Below are 21520 nucleotides of genomic sequence, written 5' to 3'. Positions count from 1 at the left end.
GTTCAATTTAAAATAACTTGATGAACAACACACAGCTGGAGACACATAATGAATTCACAAGATATGTTTCCTGGCTGTCCCAGCCCAATTGTCTTCCACTCTCCTCTGCATTTAGTATGTTTGATTTAACCAAGTTATTTCCCCCAAATACAGAAAAGCATTGGTACAATAATGTAATTCTATTGTACTTATTTGGGAAAACAATTTGGATATTATCTAAACCAATCTTCTTGTTTCCTTCTCAGCTTAGTAAATTTAGGCCAAAAAAAAAAAAAAAAAAAAAAAGGTCACCTGGCTTTCTAAAGTCATAGGTAGTAATAGACCTAAAATGTCTGACTTCCAGTAAACTATGTGAATGTTCAAGATCATCAGGTACCAAATGTGTAATTATATAATAAAAGCTTTAATTGAGTCCATATACTGTATTTAAGGGCTTCCCTTGTGGCTCAGCTGGTAAAGAATCCACCTGCAGTGTGGGAGACCTGGGTTTGATCCCTGGTTTGGGAAGATCCCTGGGAGAAGGGAAAGGCTACCCACTTCAGTATTATGACCTAGAGAATTCCACAGACAGTATAGTCCATTGGGTTGCAAAGAGTCGGACAGGACTGAGCAACTTTCACTTTCACTGTATGCTATGAAGAAAGATCACTGAATTGACTACTGCAACAGAGTATTTTTAAAACTCACCAGCGATGTGTCTTTAGAGTAAGTGCTTCATCTTACTGGACTTAAATCTCCCTTTTTGTAAAATGAAAGTGGAAGTCTTCCACTTTCTAATTTAAGTGGAAGTCAATCTCCATCTTTTTTCTCTAACGCTAACCCTGAAAAGCAGAATTGGAAGTTTTGAGATTAGTGCCACATTAAATTCATAGGACTTCTCTGGTGGCTCAGATGGTAAAGAATCTGCCTGCCAGTGCAGGAGACACGCATTTGATCTCTGGGCCAAGAAGATCCTCTGGAGAAGGAAATGGCAACCTACTCCAGTATTCTTCCCTGGGAAATCCCGTGGACAGAGGAGCCTGGTGGGCTACAGTCCATGGGGATGCAACAGCGACTAAAACAGCAACAACAAAAGGACCCTCCTAGGCTGACATTTGCTGTATTTGATGCTTTAACACCCATTTTCCATGTACACACTGGTTCCCACACTAACCTTTTTGGCACCAGAGACCAATTTTGTGGAAGATAATTTTTCCATGAACCAGGGGTGCAGGGAGTAGTTTCAGGATGATTCAAGTGCATTACGTTTATGTGCACTTTATTTTTTTTTTTAAATCATCTTACTATTTTCTTTTTTTCTTTTCTAAATTATGAAACTATGATAACACATTTACAGGAGAGCTGGAAAATATAAAACAAGGTCAGATATCGCAATTATTTTTAAGTAGATAAATTAAGATTTTTAGTTGGAGTTTCAATATCAAACTCTCAAAAATTAATAGCATGAATATACAGAGAAGTAGAAGGATATAGTAAACCTGAAAAACACTATGGACCAATTCAGCATAATTAAGATTTATGTAATTTTTACACAACGGTACGATACAAATTCTATTCAAGTTCCCATAGACAATAAACTGGGAGATACTGGAACATATCCAGGGATCTAAGACCAGGTGTGTACTTTATTTCTAACCTAAAGCCAAAGCTGATCTGACAGCAGGTACCAGTCCATGCCCACAGGTTGGGGACCCTGCTTTACCTTATGCCCTCGGAGAAAGGAAGAGGCCAGTCCAATAATTTCTTTTCACAAAGGCACAGGCAGACTAAACTAGATCTAAGTAACTCAGGGAGTGTGTGATGGATAAGAGCCTTGTGAGGTCCCTCTGGGATTATTGCTGGGAACCTTCCTTCTGGCGATTGTAAGTTCTTGCCGTCTTTTTAGGTTGTAGTTACACAGGAAGTACTAACAAATAAACAAAAGAGAGCCGAGAAGGGCAACCCCTTGGATGATTGTTCAGACGGAGACCGCCCAAATAGAAAACACACGCTGTTTCCCCTCAGCCTGACGGATTTGGCAATCAGAGTTCAAGTTCGTAGGACAGGGGCCGGGCCTCTCCTGGCAGGAACTGGAGTCGGAGGCTTCCCCTACTACTTGCTCAGGGAGGAGAACCTTAGGCATGCCTTTCAGTGCCTCGGTCTCTGAACTGTCTCACTCGGGGAAATCCAGCCACAGCCCACGGTCACCCGTGCAGGAATCCAGATGCTGGCCAAGTACAGCAGCACGCGGGACATGCTGGATGCTGATGGAGACACCACGATGAGCCTGCATTCTCAAGCTTCTGCTACATCCCAGCGGCCAGAGCTTGGCCATACAGGTACCCGTAGTCCAAGCTGGTCAGACAGAAATGCAGGAGATGAGCTAGGGTACCAGCTTCCTAGCCTAGGAGGGTACAAAGTGGAGGAAAAAGAGAAAATGTTTCTGTGATTTACAAGGATGCATATCTGTGCACTTTTCTACAACTTATATGCCACATATATGATCACGTGAAAAAATTAAACTCAGTATATGTACAGAGATTTTTCTAAGAACCTGTTTCTGGCAGAGTGGTTTGCATTTGAGGGTGTGTTAATTTTACCATTTTGTGTAGCACACAGGCAAACGTGAGAGTGAATGGACAGTTAGAGCAATGTCTTTTCTCCTTCCTGTGTTCAGATCCAGTGCTGTTTTAGTTAACATCTGTGATCTGATCTGGAAATTTAGATTGATAAAGGCTACCTTTCTGCTAGTTTTGAACTCACGACTTCAGAGAGGCGTTTCCAAGCAGATATGGCAACGCTGATAATTTGTTGTAATAATTCTGCTTCTTGAAGTTGTGAGGCCTAAGGAGAGTCATGCCAACATCAGGGATTTGGTTTTATTATCTGTGAAATGAGAGGGGATCAAAACAAATGCTTTCTAACATCCCTTCACCTCTGAAATTCCATGATTTGGTGATATAAATAATGGCTGCAGTTGCAATTGCATCCCATCTCATTCCCTTTTGTTCTCTTGACTCCTAGAATATTATTGAAATAATTGGATTAAAATGTGAAAGTAATTTTAGTCATATCTTATGCTATTTCTGATAGTTCACCTTTTCGCATAATGTATATATATATATTTATATTTGCATTTATACATAACCATATATACATATGGGCTTCCCAAGTGGCTCTAGTGGTAAAGAACCTGCCTACCAATGCAGGAAACATAAGATGTGGGTTTGATCCCCTGGGTCAGGAAGATCACTTGGAGAAGGAAATGGCAACCCACTTCAGTGTCCTTGCTAGGAGATTCCCATGGACAGAGGAGCCTGGCAGGCTACAGTCCATGCAGTCACACAAAGTCAGACACAACTGAAGCAGCTTAGCATGCACACATTTATACATATATATTTTTCTCAGTCCAGAGAAGAAGGATTCTATTTCCTAGAAAACTCAGACAATCCAAGGCAGAAATGTGACCTGCATTTTGGTAAAAAGATCTCAAACTGTAGTAGAAATGGGAATAGGTTCTAATACCACAAGGTGTTATTTAGTCGCTCAGTTGTACCCGACTCCTTTGCCAACCCCTTGGACTCTAGCCTGCCAGGCTCTTCTGTCTATGGGATTTTCCAGGCAAGAATACTGGAGTGGTTTGCCATTTCCTTCTCCAAGGGATCTTCCTGACCGAGGGTTTGAACCCATGTCTCCTGCCTTGGTAGGTGGTTTCTTTACCACTGTGCCACCTGGGATTCTTGTGGCAGCTTTTTAGATTTTATTCATTGATTTATTTATACTAATGTATCTAGTTTCTGGTACTAGATCCTGGAAATTTTCAGCCTCCTTGATATGAAACACACCGATAACTGAGATGTCAGATTCTGTAGCCACCAGATATGTGTAATAGGATATGGTATGTTCTTCCAACAAATCCTGTGAAGAGTCAGCTCTCAAGACTGGTTTCAAGTAGCTTGTATACAGCTTCATTTTCACCTTTGACTAGAACTGGGAATTCGCACAAAGTTAGTGATCAGCATGATCGGGAACAGGGTGTACCAGTAAGTTCTGCTGAGGTTAGAGGGTGGAGAGACGGGGGGAGCAGGATAAAACACCAGCTGAAACATCTGGCAACCTTTTTGTAAGAATGGCAATTGCAGCAGGAGGAGTGGAGGTCAAAATGTCTTGACGGCAAACATCTGATAATAGTTGTCTTACCCTGCATGTCTGACATTTTGTTTCCATCTCATGATAATGCAAGTATTTAGAGGAATGTCACAATAAAAGCCTCATCATTTATTAGAAAAACAGATCTGATATCATTTTGCTGCTAAAAATAATAGCAACAACTACTCTGGGAGTTTTTCAGCAATGCAAAAGATTCAGATTCAATTTAAGATTGTGACACAATTATGCCTGGGAAAATTTAATATTTTCTTTAGAATGAATAAAAATAAAGTATACACATTCACTTATTTTCTAGTTTTTTAATTTTTGGTATAAAATTTACATTTGTGTTTAAAACATGCCAAATAATTCAAAGGATACAAAATAAAAATGAAAGACAATGCTTTCAGACCTCCTTTCCCTAAACTTATGCTTGAGGTCCGTGTCATGCCAGGCATGTTGCAAAATACTGAGGATATAATTTCAAATATGATATGATCCCTGCTTATGAGGAAATTTAAAGAATAAGAAAGTTGTTAAGTGAACAGCAAGTGTGATGCAGTGGTGTGATGGGGCATGCTCTCCTAGAGGAATTGGTCGTTTCTGTCTGGTAAGGGTAGAGATCAGGAAAGATTTGAAAGAGGGAGTGACCACTGAGTGGAAAGATGTTTCTTGTGATATGGGAACAGGAATGGGAGGGTTTAAGGGGCTGGGGTTACTACAGGCAGCCAGACACATAAGAGGAAAGCCATGGCAGTCTTATGTAACTTATTACAGAGAATGAAATATATTATGGCTGAAGGGTTGAGTTGGAGGGGGATGTTTTGAAGGAATATGAAGCTGAATGAGCTAATACCGAGCCTTTACTTTAGTCTGAGCATGAGGTAAGAAGATCCTGAGCTAAAGTAGTGTGGGAATGAGGAAGAGGAATTAGATATGAAAGATATTGACAAGTGAGTGTTGAAAGTATTGGTGACCGGTTACAAAGGCGGAAGGCAAGGAGGAGGAGAGCGTAGGTTGACTGAGTTTCATCTGATGTCATGAAAGCTACAGGAGGACTAGGAAAGATGATGGATTCAGTGTGAGTGTGACATGCTTGTAAGAGAAGGCACAAGCAGTTGGAGTTGCCTAAAGACACTTGTATATATCTCATGTGGGTCTGAGGTAACGATTCTGAGCTAAGTGTATGAAGTGAAGTGGAAGTCACTCAGTCATATCCGACTCTTTGTGACCCCATGGACTATGTAGTCCATGGAATTCTCCAGGCCAGAACACTGGAGTGGGTAGCCTTTCCCTTCTCCAGGGGGTCTTGGATTCTTTCCCAGATGAGACACAAGGGAAGCCCATAGGCTTGGCCAAAAAGGGGGTCATTTGAGTTCTTCCATAAGATGTTACAGAAAAACTCAAACATTTTGGCCAACCCAACACATGTGAGAATTGATGGCTTATAGGTAGGGATTACGGAGAAGGCAATGGCAACCTGCTCCAGAACTTTTGCCTGGAGAATCCCATGGACAGAGGAGCCTGGTAGGCTATAGTCCATGGGGTCGCTAAGAGTCGGACACGACTGAGCGACTTCCCTTTCAATTTTCACTTTCATGCATTGGAGAAGGAAATGGCAACCCACTCCAGTGTTCTTGCCTGGAGAATCCCGGGGACGGGGGAACCTGGTGGGCTGCCATCTATAGGGTTGCACAGAGTTGGACATGACTGAAGTGACTTAGCAGCAGCAGCAGCAGGTAGGGATTAAACTTTCTGAGTGAGATCACTGAGGAATGTAAAATGAACACAAAGTAAGACAAAACACAGGAGAAGAATGCCAAGGAGAGAATCTTGGGGCATATAATTGAAGGGCAGGCTGAGAGAGAGGCCCAGTAGGACCCACTAATAATGAGTGATAGACCGTGATGGATGTGGAGCAGGAGAGAGGGGCTTCTAGGAAGCCAAGAGACACTAACTTTGAGAGAAATGGAAAAGCCAAAGGTAATAAGCAGCAAATTTTAAAAATAATAAACAATATGGCAGAGTTCAAGCAAGAGGAAGGTTAAAAACAATTTCTCAGAAATAGGAAGCAAAATGGATTATTGGTCATTTTTCATAGCAGGGATTTGAAAGGAACTAGTAGTTAAGAAAGAAAATACATAATTTAAATAATTTTCTCTTCATTCCTTCCCCCCCACTTTTCTGTCTTCTTTTTTGAGGAGCCTGGCTGTAAAGAGAAAAGGTAAAATGTTAGAGCCAATGTGTTGTGGGGTTGTATGAGTGCTTTCTAGAATTATTTTTTACACTGTAGGAGATTCTAACTCAATTGTAGATTGGAAGGAGTTGCAACTATAGCACTTCGCAGTAATAACATACCAGAGAGAGAGAATGAAATAACTATGGGTCAGATTTCCTGTCTAAATATAGCCTTATCAAAAAACATGAAACCGTATTTGTGTTTAAGGGGAAAATAGTAAGAAGAGAACCTTAAATCCAAGTTCCATTTTTCCCTTACTCATATTAATTATAACATTTTTGAATTTTTCCAAGATTTTTAGCTTCATTTCCTGAACCACAGCACAAACCCTTCATTCAAGAGACATGGCAGAGGAACCTCTCTGGCAGTCCAGTGGTTAAGACTCTGCTCTTCCAATGCAGGGTGCTTGGGTTCCATCCCTGCTTGAGGAACTAAGATCCCATATGCTCTGCAGCCTCCCTCCCCGCAAAAATGCAAAGAGCTCCATGATAACATAAATAAAAGAAAAAACTGTATAGAAAAAGAGTCATGGCATAAACCACTTCTAATTGTTTCAATACATCTTTAATTCATGCCTACTAAAAGTCAAACATTATGGTAGGCACAGGGGAGGCTCTATTTTTAGGTGCTTGGAGAAGTGGAAGGAATGATCTTAATTGCTGATTAGAAGAGCATGTCATGTACTGCTATTGAACATATGTAGGAAGTCACGGAAGCAAAGAGGAATGAATAAGTTACTGACAGTGTTTACACATGTGGGTAACTTTGAACGAGGTGACATTTGATCTAGTCTGTAAGTCTAAGTTCAGGTTTTCCAGGAAAAGCAACTCTGGCCCTGGGTGGTCTTTCCAGAGTGATGACCACATGTGGAGAGATAAAAGCACAGAGATAAGAGCTAGCTTGGTGCAGTATATTCGTGGATAAAAGAAGGAAGACAAAACTACAAAGAGAAGAGATGAGGCGTTGATGTCAGATTGGAATTTAGATCCAGACAATTGTGGGAATCATTAGCAAACTCAAATAGGATGGCAAGACAGACTGTTGGTCTGAAGAATGTATGGTCCTCAAAGGGAAGGAGTGATGAGGGAGGGGTTGGGGCAACTGAGGCTGAAGAGTAGGAGGGGATGTTTCTATGCAGGACCTTTTATAGCTGAGGAACATTTTAACCTTAGTGAAAGTGAAAGTGAAGTTGCTCAGTCGTGTCCGACTCTTTGCGACCTCGTGGACTGTAGCCCACCAAGCTCCTCCGTCCATGGGATTCTCCAGGCAAGAATACTGGAGTGGGTTGCCATTTCCTTCACCAGGGGATCTTCCCAACCCAGGGATCAAACCCAGGTCTCCCGCATTGCAGGCTGACGCTTTAACCTCTGAGCCACCAGGGAAGCCCATTTTAACCTTAAGGGAGACTTAAATTTAGTAAGCTCACCTTGGTGGTAGAGTAGAGAATATATGAATTTAAGGTGGCTCTTATTAAGATAGTCATAACACAGATGTGAAAAGTTACAAGTGGTGAAATGCTAGTGTTTCTATAATTCCATATGGAGCTCCCTTATAAAGGAAAATATTAATGTGGGATTTGTTGAGAGGATTGGGAAATGATTTTAAATATTCAGGTCCAGGACTTACCTGGTGATCCAGTGGTTAGGACTCTGTGCTTCCAGTTCTAGGGGACACAGGTTCAACCCCTGGTCAGGGAACTAGGATCGCACATGCTGCTCGGCCAATAAATAAATAAATAACAAAATAAAATCACCTTTAAAAAATATTCAGCTCTAGAATGAATGCTTGCATAGCATATCTGGCTCCATCATTTACTAGCTGTGCAACCATAAGAAAACTAAGCAGTTCTTGGGCATTGCAGTTTTCTTATCCAAATAAAAGTTTAAAGTAGTGCCCTCTTGAATAATTATTGGGAGATTCAAATGAAATACTAAAACATGTATAACACACTCAGTAAGTACTATTATCAGTAGCTGTGTATCCTTGCCTTACTAACCTCTAACTAATTAATTGCCTTACTAACTTCTCTAGGACTCAGCTGCCTATCTGTAACACTGAGATGATAATAGTATCTACCTCATCACAAAGTAGTTGTAAGGATGGATGATATTAATTCCTATACAGTATTTACCTCAGTAACTCAAGAAATGTTAGCAATTATCATTAATAGTAATGTTATTTTTTTTTAATTTTTATTTTTACTTTATTTTACTTTACAATACTGTATTGGTTTTGCCATACATTGACATGAATCCACCACAGGTGTACATGCATTCCCAAACATGAAGCCCCCTCCCACCTCCCTCCCCATAACATCTCTCTGGGTCATCCCCGTGCACCAGCCCCAAGCATGCTGTATCCTGCATTGGACATAGACTGGCGATTTGTTTCTTACATGATAGTATACATGTTTCAATGCCATTCTCCCAAATCATCCCACCCTCTCCCTCTCCCTCTGAGTCCAAAAGTCTGCTCTACATATCTGTGTCTCTTTTGCTGTCTTGCATACAGGGTCATCATTGCCATCTTTCTAAATTCCATATATATGTGTTAGTATAATATCCAGGACATGGAAACAACCTAGATGTCCATCAGCAGATGAATGGATAAGAAAGCTGTGGTACTTATACACAATGGAGTATTACTCAGCCATTAAAAGAATACATTTGAATCAGTTCTAATGAGATGAATGAAACTGGAGCCGGTTATACAGAGTGAAGTAAGCCAGAAAGAAAAACACCAATACAGTAATGTTATTTTTGAAATGTATTTCAGAAACAAAACTCGATTGGACATACAAATTGTTGTTTAGTGTTTAAGTCATGTCTGACTTTTGTGACCCCATGGACTGTAGCCCATCAAGCTCCTCTGTCCATGGCATTTTCCAGGCAAGAATACTGGAATGGGTTGACATTTCCTTCTCCAGGGGATCTTTCCAACCCAGGGATCGAACCTGCATCTTATGCATTGTCAGGCGGGTTCTTTATCACTGAGCCACCTGGGAAGCTCAGTTTGCAATGTGACTTTATGCAAATTATTTAAATTCTTGGTGTCTTTTCAAGCTTTTAGGACCCTTCTTATTTCAAAGGCATTTAAAAAGTTTTCAAAACTTGACCGTAGCACTACAGCCTTTTATAGCATATTATAGTAAGAGGTTACGGGAAAGAGGTGTTTTTTTTCTATATATATCTTATTATTCCTAGGGATGTTTGGTATCATTCCTTGGCCTGACCGCACCTTTTTCTAAACAAGCCTCAGGAGACAGCATCAGAGTTGTCTTCCAAAAAATAAAGCCAAGCTAAACCGACGCACCTCCAGGCAGCTTATTTTTCTTATTTTAAGGTGGGAGTGGTCCAAGAGAGAGAGACTTCATTATGATCAGGGTGCTTGGAACAAAACTCGGGAAAATTAAATTCACAGTTAGAAAAAAAACATACCTAGAGGAAAAATAGCTTCAAAAAGTAAAACTTTCAATACTATAGTCTCACCATCATGGAAGTCTGGTTTCCTAGTGCTGGGTAAGTTCTTCTCTCACAGTTCCTCCCCGCTATCCCAAGTAAGTAGGATATATAATATATTTGATAGTAGGAAAGCCTGGCGTGCTGCAGTCCATGGGGTCACAAAGAGTTGGACATGACTAAACTGAATAGATAAGAGAGAAAAATAAAGCTACCATGGTGGTGGGTCTACATATATACTTGCCTCTGGAATCTAGAAACATCCATCTGGTTAATTTTCTTGAGCTACATAGGCTATATAGAACTTTAAAGAGACAGGGTTTGCAGGAGGATGTTTAGCTTAAGCTGTATCTCTGCTCTTACTCTTTCAGGTTCTGCTTATTTGAGATATGCTTAAGGATGCTGTCATGAGTAGCTAGCAATTTCCAGAAAAATTTAGACCAAATCTGATAGACCAGCCACTTGAAAGAAACAGAGGAGAAAGCAAGTCTCTGCTATATCTGCTTATGCTTCAGCATGTCACTTAAGTCAGTGTCTAGAAACCAGTTTGGCCAGGAGATGAATTTAGCTGAGTCTGCCCTCTGCTGACAGAAATCTTGCTGAAAAGTCAATAGATTAAAAAAATAAAAAATCAACCTATAAAGCTTAATGTTAGACAATGCTCTGTGCCTCTGTAAAAATTACATAGTTTAGATAATATTAGTTTTTCATAATTTCATCCTTCATGCATTTGCTTCTTCAAATATATGGTGGTGGTGGTTTCATCGCTAAGTCATGTCCGACTCTTGTGACCCCATGGACTGTAGCCTGCTAGGCTCCTCTATCCAGGGATTCTCTAGGCAAGAAAACTGGAGTGGGTTACCATTTCCTTCTCCAGGGGATCTTCCTGACCCAGGGATTGAACCTGGGTCTCCTGCACTGCAGGCAGATTCTTTACCGACTGAGCTGTGAGGGAAGCCCTCAAATATGTATTCAGGCCTTATGAGGCCAGGCACTATTTTCAGTGCTGGAAATACACTGGTGAACAAGAAAGACAAGATCATTGTTTTTATTATTTGTATTATCTTATTTATTTGGATGCTTCAAGTATTAGTTGTGGCACCCAGGCATCATGTAGGATCTTACACTGCAGTGCACGGACCCTCTGGTTGTGGCACGCAGACTCAGGAGTTGCAGCCCCCAGACTTAGTTGCTCTGCAGCATGTGGGATCCTAGTTCCCTGACCAGGGATCATATCTGTGAGCCCTTTACTGCAAGGTGGATTCTTAACCATTGGACCACCAGGGAAGTCCCGACAAGATCACTGTTTTAATGGAATGTACATTCAAGCAGGGGAAATAGACCAAAGCAAAGAAAGGTGATGGAATATCACTTAGTAATCTTTTTTTTTTTTTGACATACATACATAATGGGATGATGTGCTAGAGATGAACTCCCAATGACATCTTACAAGGATGTACCATTCAAACGGGAAGCTGGGTTGCAGGTAGGCTCTAGTAACCCACCTGAGGAGTGATTAATGCAGGAGTGTAAACAGAGCTAATACAAAGGTACTAAGACAGGGACACAGTGGTTTGGATCAAGGATAAACAGAAGGTCACTGTGACTAGACTGAGTGAGAAGAGGATAGTTCAGAAATGGATGCGAGACCTTAGATAGGCTCCAGATGAAAAAGATGCTTGTAAAATTATGAGAGACCTAGATAGGCTCAAGATGAAAAAGATGCTTGTATAATTTTATTCTAAGTGCAATAAAGCTATTGGCAGGTGTTGGTTTTTTAAAAATTTTTTATTTATTTTGGCTGTGCTGAGTCCTCATTGCTGGGTGTTGGCTTTCTCTGGTTGAACTGAACAGGGGCCACTCTCTAGTTGTGGTGCATGGGTTTTTCACTGTGGTAGCCTCTCTTGCTGCAGAGCAGAGGCTCCCTAGGGCATGCCAGGCCTCAGTAGTTGTCACACTCTCAGGCCTAGTTGCCCCACTTACATGGGGTCTTCCTGGACCAGGGATCAAACCCGTGTCCTCTGCATTGGCAGACAGATTCTTAACCACTGGACCACCAGGGAATTCCCTCTATTGGCAGTTTTTAAGTTGAGAAGTACAATAATAAAATGACCACTTTTTAAAAAGAGCCGTCTATCTTTAGGAAAAGTGATCATGGATTTTGTCCTGAAAATAATGCACACCATTGAAAGTTTTTGTGAAAAGATATGATCATAAAATTAAAATAAGATTCACATTTTAAAATACTTCAATGTCTGGATCCTGATTTTTACTTATTTTCCCTGTTTGGTGGTAAGTCTAAGAGGATATTGATCATACTTTCTACTTCTATACTATCTTTACTATTAATAGTTATCGTTCCCCATTTGGAAATAATGCATAGTACAAATCTCTGTATCTGAAATTTATCATGCAGGGGACTTTGCTAAAGAGGAAATGAGTTTATATGTCTTTAATCTTTCTGATTTTGAACCTAATTTGAATTCCCAATGAAGTGAAACTCACAGGTCATGAAGAGACCAGGGTTTGAGAGTTTAACTGCCCTTTAACTTTTATCACAATGCTAGAGGATACTTGGATCTGACTGTGGGTCTTCCTGGTCAGATATTGCTGGTTATTCAGATTGATAGCTGACCTCACAAGGTGATGAGCTTATCCTTGACTCAGCAGAACCTATGCAATCACCAGAAGGCAAGCTTGTGGGCTGTAGGCAAGGGAAAGATGCTGGCTAGAGTTTTGTTTTGTTTTGTTTTTACATTCCTTAATGGGTAAAAGGTTGAGATTACTTAAACATGTCATTGAAAAACTGATGATCATGTTGCATTTATCATCTATTTTTGGAGCTATAAAATCAAATGAATGAACAAGAAAAATAAGAAGGACTTTTAACAAAGAAATTCCAAAATGAAACAGTAAAACAATAACTTCTCATTGTGTGTGCCTATGTCCAGTAGCTCAGTTGTGTCTGACTCTTTGCTGCCCTAAAGACTGTAGCCTGCCAGGCTTCTCAGCCCATGGCATTTTCCAAGGAAGAATACTGGAGTAGGATGCCATTTCCACTTTTTTTGCATTGGCAGGAGGATTATTTACCAACAGTGCCCCACTACTGATAGGCAATTTGCTTTTTCGAACTGGGAAAGGGAGTGTTTTGCAAAAAGTAACAACACATTACTTCTTTTCTGATGATGTGAAAAATTGTTCTTTGTTAAGGCATTTTCGTGAGAGTCTTTTGCAACTTTAATTTTGACAAAAAGAAGGTTAACAGTAATGCATAAATTGATTCAATGCAAAGTAGGACTGAGTAGAGGAGGAAGGTAGAAGTGAGCGGGACTTATGAAAGAGTCTAGCAGAGATTAAGTCAGGCCTGGCCTGGACCCTCGTTACTATTTCCCAGGACCAAGGGAATGGTATCTAGACCCTGAAACCTGTTAGAACCAACTCCTCTTACTCCCTTGCTACTGATGTAGATCTAAGAGGAAGAAAAAGTGAAACCCTGTCTTTGCTTCTGTTCCCTGTCTTTGCAGAGCACCAGCGTCCTTCTGCTTGGCGTCCAGTGGCCCTGATCCTGCTGACTCTCTGTTTGGTGCTGCTGATTGGCCTGGCAGCTCTGGGGCTTGTGTGTAAGTCCGCACTCTGACTTGGGGGAGGATCCTGGTTTCAAGGTTTGTCTAGGATGAGAAATACTTATTATTTTTTTTTAACTTTCATTCTGGAGCCTGTGAATAAGTCCTTATTCGGATTAAACCCTGTAAATGAAGAGTATAGTGGAGGAAGCATTAAAATACGACAATCGCTTTCCAGCTAAACATTTCCATTCTGTTTGAGATAAGAAGGTTTTTGTCTGGGCTTCCCTGGTGGCTCAGAGGTTAAAGCGTCTGCCTGCAATACGGGAGACCTGGGTTCAATCCCTGGGTTGGGAAGATCCCCTGGAGAAGGAAATGACAACCCACTCCAGTATTCTTGCTTGGAGAATCCCATGGACAGAGGAGCTTGGTGGGCTACAGTCCATGGGGTTGCAAAGAGTCGGACACAACTGAGCGACTTCACTCACTCACTCACTCACATCAATGTTTAACATCAGCAATTTTTAATGTATGTACACATCAGCTCTTTTCCATTTCACAAAAGACTATAGCTACAGTGATTTTTCTTTCTGGCATTTATGGCTCAGTGGGCCGTGCAGAGGGAAAGATTTAATTTATATCCAACTTCCTCAAGGTACAGAGAATAGACCAAGTCTTTAATCACTATAATATTTAATATTAAATACTATTTTTTAAAGGGAGGGTGCTTCCCTGGTGGCTCAGATAGTAAAAAATCTGCCTGCAATGCCAGGGACCTGGGTTTGGTCCCTGTGTTGGGAAGATCCTCTGGAGAAGGGAATGGCAACCTATTTTCAAGAATATTTCAGTATTCTTTCCTGGAAAATTCCATGGACAGAGGAGCTTGGCGTGCTACAATCCATGGAGTTGCAAAGAGTCAGACACGACTGAGCGACTCATATACACTCACACTCACACACACACACACACACACACTATTGTAATAAAGAAGTCCAAGAAGTCATAGAATCATTTTGCAGAGACTTGTGGAAATCAAATAAAGAATTCATGTGTAAAAGTCTTTAATTTTCAAACTAATAAGAATTAAGTTTAAAACTCAAAAAAGAAAGGGGATAAATTTATTTCAACAGATGGGACCCTTTAACAATGTGTCCTGAACAGCTGAAGAAAATTGTTAACAGTAAAAGCAGGTTTTAATGTCACAAACTGCATTTTTATAGGAAATTTTAGAACTTGTTTGTAATCTTAAATTTAAAAAAATTCTTTTAAAGTGTATCTTAATGTTTCTACCCTGGCTCCCCAATTTTGATATAACTGTTGTTTTGCAGGCAATATTCTTTTCAGTGATATAAAGTGACTCTCATTATTCATGGAGGATGTTTCTACCTAGATTTAGAAACTTGGAATTTAAAGCTAAGTTGAAATTTTCTAGCCTAGTCATATTGAGAAAATTACTTGTTCTCACTGAACCCAGTTTACAAAGCTATGAAATATAGAAATGATAATATTACTATGAATGTGATAAAAATATATGGTATATTGACAATACTCAATATAATGATTAATAGATAAATGATTTATACTTTTAGGTTGAGTAATGGTTTGACAGTATACACAGAAAGATTTATTGAACAGTAAATATGTTTAAGGGATTTATCCCTGAAGCTGGGAACAGTTATTGTAACTCTACACTTTCAGATAAGGAAATAGAGAAATTCATTTGCCCAGGGCAATGCAATTTATTATAGACTAGAGCCCAAACTTGAATGTAGGCAATATGAGATCTCCGAGCCTGGGATCTCAAACAACGTACTGTTTTGTTTTCCCCAGGTGTAGACAATAGAAATAAAAGTGAAGAAATATGCTGTCCAGCCTCACTTGGTAATTTGGTTTAGTTTTTCAGTTCTACCAGCTCTCTAACACTCAGCAAGACAGCATTTTGCAAAAGGAGGAAAAATTGGGGAATCTCTCCCGACAGCTGCAATCTCTTCGAAGCCAAAACAGGAAACTTGCAGAAACTCTGCATCACGTGGCTGAGAAACTCTGCCGTGAGCTCTACAACAAAACTGGAGGTGAGTCCTGATCACTGAGCTTCTCTCTGTTCTCAGCACATCTGTCCATACAGAGCTGATTCTCCCATCAGTGTACCTGGGAACCATGTATTCAGCAAGTCATCTGGCAAACTTAATAAAGGGTTTGAACAGCCAGGTCATCCCCAGTTATTGAGATCATGTAGTTCAACTGTGTCTACAGTACAGGATGGGATTGATCAAATTCAGACATTTTTAAATAATAAGTACAATTAACTTTGAATAACCAAAATAACACCGCAAGCAAATAAAATTCAGGATTACCTTATGAAATATTTCAAATAGAAAAATACAAACAAGAATATAATAACCATTTGCGTGTTGACCTCAGATTTTAAGATGTCAACATTTTGACGTTCGATTGCTTTTAAAATAAAGATATTTTTGTGGAATGATGGGATTTTCATCTCACTGCATACCCACAAGGGACTTGGTTTCAGGTACCCAGCTCTTAAAAGCCCAGGACCATGTGCCCACATAGGTGTTAGACCATGGCTCTGAGAGCCTAGTTCTTGCATTTATCGTCACTACCCACTCCGTCCATCTCACCCTTGGTCTGTGCACTTGCTTCTCTGACTTTGATGTCCATCTTAACTTCCGACTCATGGAGATTTGCTGGTTTAATTCATGCTTGGCTTAGTATTTATGTGGTCTTTTTCTAAAATTTTATTTACTTATATTTGAGTGAGAAAATAATCCATATCCTATTGCTATATATTTCATTAAAAAATCCTTGTACTACTGTATAAGAGGATATTGGGGAAGAAAATGATAGAAACTTCAATGGTTTCTCAAATCCAATGCATATTGAGTTTCTGAACAGATGAAAAGGTTCTTTATGAAATTGAATATACTTTTTTTGTGCTGAATTACACAGGGCAAGAAATTTGAAGTTCTAACCACTTATAACTACAGCAGATCATGTCTGTTCTAACTCCCACTGTATTGTTTTTGTTCCTGCTGTAAACCCAACTATAATTCCTGGTGTACAGTGGGTATTCAGTAAACATTTGTAATTATCATTGCCTGGGCAATTAAATATCTAAGAGAGAGAAAGAGTCAATTGTTTCTTGGGTCATCAAATATTATGTGATTTTAAGAGAAGGAAGACAGGGTAGAAAATAACTTACTAAATGTGGTTTCTTTTCAAGAACACAGATGTAGCCCTTGCCCAGAAAAATGGAAATGGCATGGGGACAAATGCTACCAATTCTATAAAGAAAGTAAGAGTTGGCAGGGCTGTGAATATTTCTGCATTGCTGAGAACTCGACTATGCTGAAGATAAACACACAGGAAGTGCTGGTAAGGTCCTGAGGCTTGGTGAGTGTTTGAAGTAGTCTCAGAAAGAGGTATTGGGATTGACATATACATACTGTTATATACAAAATAAATAACATATACACACTGTTATATATAAAAATCCCTCTATAGCACAGGGAACTCTATTCAGTACTCTGTAATGACCTATATGGGAAAAGAATCTAAAAAAAAAAAGTGGATATATGTATAACTGATTCACTTTGCTGTACACCTGAAACTAACACAATATTGTAAATCAACTATACTCCAATAAAAATTAATTTAATAAAAAGATTCTAAGCAATCAAGGTCCACAGACTCTCTCATTTATTGTTATCAAGGCTTAATCTTATTTTTATTGCTTTGAGTGATCCCTTGTGGTCATCATTTGTAGAACAATCTCCACAAATATCCACCCCTTAGAAACATGAAAGAAAGCCTTTCAAATTCACCATCAGTCAGGACTCAAATAAAGAATGTCTCAATTTCTTAACCTCTTTTGGCTTATGTAAGAAGGGAGCAATATTGGTGCCATATCAGAGGAACGAAAATAGCACTTCCTGTCTTTCTGTGAAAGTGGCGAAACTTTTGATTGAAAACCATGTAATTAAATCATAATCTGCAAATAAATACCTTGCCTTCTGGAAGTTTATAACCCTAACATAGAGTGGTCAAGGAAAATATGAAAATAAAATTGGTATTTATTGATAGGTACATACAATTCAAATTCACTATTAAAATGCTGTGGTTGTTCCCTTTTCTCTTACATTTGTTATTGACTTTGAATTAAATTCCTCAAGCAGTATGACCATTATTTATCTATCATTGTTCCAGCAGGGGTCATGGCACAGAGTAGTTTATCAACAGAGTTATTTAATTAAAATTAATACTCAACTAAGTCTGCAAACTCTTAACATCGTTCTGTAAACTTATCTTTGTGCATCACGCTCAGTCATGTCCAACTCTTTGCAACCCCAATGACTGTAGCTTGCCAGGCTCCTCTGTCCATGGGATTTTCTAGGCAAAAAGATTGGATTGGGTTGCCATATCCTTCTCTAGGGGATCTTCCCGACCCAGGGATTGAACCCGGGTCTCCTCCTGCATTGGCAGGCAGATTCTTTACCGACTGAGCCATCGGGGAAGAACGTCTTTCTAGTTGCATCTTAATTCCTTTCCACTTCCTGAAATCTATGATGAATGAAACTCTGCAGTCTTTCTCATCTACTAAAATAATCTTTTTCATCTTTTCTTGATGGCTTAGTTTAGGCAGAAAATGAGGTAATTTATTTGGCCAAGCCAGTGTAACCTGGCATAAACTGTTAATTTTTCTTATTCTCTTTGTTTCCTCCACCTCCAGCATATACTGAGGATTCAGATATACCACTGAAGAACACTATATTCAGTGGATGGAAATATTATTATGAAAGATATATAGTAATTTTCTCTCATGTACTTTGTATATTTATATATATTTAAATCACTTTCATATGATTTATTTATAGAACTTTTAACATGAAGGGGTCACGATTTATTTGGTGATAATATTTGCAGCTACAGTTCCTTTGATATGCCTGTTTTATGACTGTTGTTTAACAATAGCTTCATTTATATTTGTAATAAAATTTTATTGAACCATTATGTGCCATTAATTATCTGAGGGGTTAAGAATGTGAAAATAAATAAAATGAAGTGTATGTCCTTAAGGAATTCATAGTATTGTGGAAAAGAAAGACATAAAAATGTATAAATATAACAGATTTAGATAAATTTCATGTTAAAGAATGAGAATAGATATAGATGAGACTGAGAACAGATAGAGGGAAATAATCAATATGGACAGTAGAAAAGGAATTCTATATATAAATACACAAAAATGTATATACAAATATATGAAACATTTTTCTTCTTCATCTGAGCCATACATCATCCTTATAAATTCCTCTTTTACCTTTTTTTTTTTTTTTTTGCATTATTCTTTTCTCCTTCCTGGTCGGTCCCTGTCACATATATTTGTGAAGATTCTTCACATTCTTGCACTTTTCCTTCCAGATTCTTCCATTTCCCAAATGTCTCCAAATCTGTCTCCCACTTTTTTTTTTATATCAATCTTATTTAATCCTGTGACTTGAAAATAGTGGATCATTTCTAAATCTTGGCTGATGTGTTTCTTGGTTTTAGCACATCAGTATTCAGTCCATGCTTACTAAGACAAAATAATTCTTTAACTTGGACAGGGAGGCCTGGCGTACTGCGATTCATGGGGTCGCAGAGTCGGACACGACTAAGTGACTGAACTGAACTGAACTGAGCAAATTAGCTGACTTCAGGATGCACACCATTTTTTGTAAATGTCCTGTTAGTTATGTGGGCAGGACTCATGTGTTGTTCCTGTATTAAAATGCAAGCCAACCCATATAACATCTCTAAAGCTAAAGTTTTCTTGTGTGCCTTTCACAGGAGTTTGCCATGCCTCAGAGCTACTCTGAGTTTTTCTACTCTTATTGGACAGGGCTATCCCGCAACGGCAGCGGCAAGGCCTGGCTGTGGATGGATGGAACCCCTTACTCCTCCGAACTGTAAGCCTTTAGCACGTTACATGGGAAAAGCATTTAATAGATTTTTCTTGAGTGACAAGATACTGTGTAGGAGGATATCAAAGATACATACAGAATATAGTCCTTACTGTCAGAATGGCTCATAAATCAGTGAGAGAGACCAAATGGTTTTCATTGACAGAGAGCAAAATAGAGAGAGAGAGAGAGGAAGCTCTGCTATAGATGAATAAACTGGAGCCCAGGTTGTAATGGTGACCTACGTAAGGTCACACAACTCTACAACTTGTCAATACCTAGAGATAAAGTAAAACCTTAGATCTCTTGGTTTTCTTGCAATGAAATGGGGAGCACGTTTTCAAAATACAGTCTCTGAGGATTTACAATATAAACAATTATATTATCAAAAATTAGTTTAACTTATATGTGCATTTAGATAGGAATGAGTATGGTATATTCTTCGAGATTGGTAAGTGTAATATCTATATCATCAAAATATATTACAAATATCAAGTGTCAATGCATATATGTGGTATCTAAAAAAATGGTACAGATGATCTTATTTGCAAAGCAGAAATAGACACACAGACATAGAAAACAAATATATGGATATCAAGGGGGAATGGGAGGGGTGAATTGGGATGAATTGGGAGGTTAGGATTGACATATATACACTACGGATACTAATGTGTAAAATAGATAACTAATGAGAACCTACTGTATAGCACAGGGAACTCTACTCAGTGCTCTGTGATGACTTAAATGAGAAGGAAATCCAAAAAGAAAGGAAATATGTATGCATATAGCTGATCTGGGCTTCCCAGGTGGCTCAGTGGGTAAAGAACATGCCTGCCAATGCAGGAGATGTAAGACATGTGGGTTTGATTCCTGGGCTGGGAAGATCCCCTAGAGGAGGGCATGGCAACCCACTCCAGTCTTCTTGCCTGGAGAATCCCTATGGACAGCAGAGCCTGGCAGGCTACAGTCCATGGGGTTGCAAAGAGTCGGACATGACTGAAGTGACTTAGCATGCACACATGCATAGCTGATTCACTTTGTTGTACAGTAGAAACTAACACACATTGTAAAGCAACTTTACTCCAATAAAAATTAATTAAAATATACAACATTTAAAAAAATATATAACAATTTAAAGCCATGTTTGAGCAGACATCTTTCTGTATAACTGTAGTGAAAAGTGTTAGTCACTCAGTCGTGTCTGACTCTTTGCAACCCCATGGACTGTAGCCCCCCAGGCTCCTCTGTCCATGGAATTGTTCAGGCAGGAATTCTGGAGTGGACTGCCATTCCCTTCTTCAGGGGATCTTCCCAACCTAGGTATCAAACCCGGGTTTCCTGCATGGCATGCAGATTTCTTACCATCTGAGCTGCCAGGGAAACCCCTGTATAACTATATAAGATTTATTTTTCCAGGAGAGAGTACATATTTAATGTGATTATTTTTTATTCTACAGTTAAATAAACTGAGATAGATAATTTTTCAGATGGCAGTAAAATCATATGCTAAGCTGGATGACAACATGTATTTTAATTTTAGTCAGAAATAGTTTTTCTTGTTTTGAGTGACCTGACGCCCCTGGAATGTATGTGGAATTGAGGGGCTGAGAGGAAAGAGGCTGGTGACCCCATCTTTTCAGTAAACTCATTCTGGGTGTCTATTCTATAACTTTATCTAGCTTAGAACCCTCCCCATGTACTTTATTTTAGAAATAAACTATGATAAAGTAACTTTTTTCTTTCTTTTTTGAGGTTTGAGCTTATGATAGATTTGACCAGCCTGAGAAGCAGGGACTGTGTGACCATCCTCAATGGGAAGGCTTTTTCCAAGGACTGCAGAGAGCTGAGACGATGCGCTTGTGAAAAAGCTGCAGCCATGGTGAAGGTGCAGAGTCTCCATGAGCCTCTGAGTCGGAGGTGGAGGTGAACGGTTCTCCAGCTACAACCACAACTGCAGACCCCCTTCAGAGAGCTGGAAGCTTCTGCTCTGCAGAACACAACTCTAGACTCTTTATGAGCACCTGGCCTCGTGTGGGTCCAGTTCCTATTTCTGTCCATTTAGTCCCTGTTATACCTTCCAGGTGTTGCTGTGGTTTAGTCGCGAAGTCGTGTACTCCCCCAGGTACTGAAGATTTAATAATAATAAATACAAATAATGGAAAGTGTTGGCGA

General features: G+C 39.4%; 1 protein-coding gene across 2 annotated transcripts; it reads left to right on the top strand.

The window, feature by feature from the left end:
- Positions 1-1945: 1945 nt before the first annotated feature.
- CLEC1A (C-type lectin domain family 1 member A) lies at positions 1946-21513 on the top strand. Of its 2 annotated transcripts, XM_040235115.1 has the most exons (6): positions 1946-2318; positions 13350-13445; positions 15284-15460; positions 16630-16781; positions 19236-19354; positions 21101-21513. In XM_040235115.1, exons 1-6 carry the CDS (start codon positions 2204-2206, stop codon positions 21273-21275), a joined length of 834 nt encoding a protein of 277 aa, XP_040091049.1. In that variant the 5' UTR covers positions 1946-2203; the 3' UTR covers positions 21276-21513. The 2 variants fall into 2 exon arrangements, with proteins under 2 accessions (XP_040091049.1, XP_040091050.1); XM_040235116.1 differs by lacking the exon at positions 13350-13445 and having other exon boundaries at positions 1947-2318.
- Positions 21514-21520: the final 7 nt, after the last annotated feature.

The sequence above is a fragment of the Oryx dammah genome, unplaced genomic scaffold, assembly GCF_014754425.2.
Source record: "Oryx dammah isolate SB20612 unplaced genomic scaffold, SCBI_Odam_1.1 HiC_scaffold_29, whole genome shotgun sequence".
Classification (NCBI taxonomy): Eukaryota; Metazoa; Chordata; class Mammalia; order Artiodactyla; family Bovidae; genus Oryx; species Oryx dammah.
Note: the sequence above shows the minus strand (reverse complement) of the source record. Positions and strands in the feature narration are given on the sequence as shown.

Excerpts from the sequence above, each read along its gene's own strand:
- CLEC1A (XM_040235115.1), top strand. The coding sequence starts at position 2,204 with ATGCTGGCCAAGTACAGCAGCACGCGGGACATGCTGGATGCTGATGGA. Across the intron at positions 15,461-16,629 it reads GCTCTACAACAAAACTGGAG|AACACAGATGTAGCCCTTGC; the intron begins GTGAGTCCTGAT and ends TTTCTTTTCAAG. Across the intron at positions 19,355-21,100 it reads ACCCCTTACTCCTCCGAACT|GTTTGAGCTTATGATAGATT; the intron begins GTAAGCCTTTAG and ends TTCTTTTTTGAG.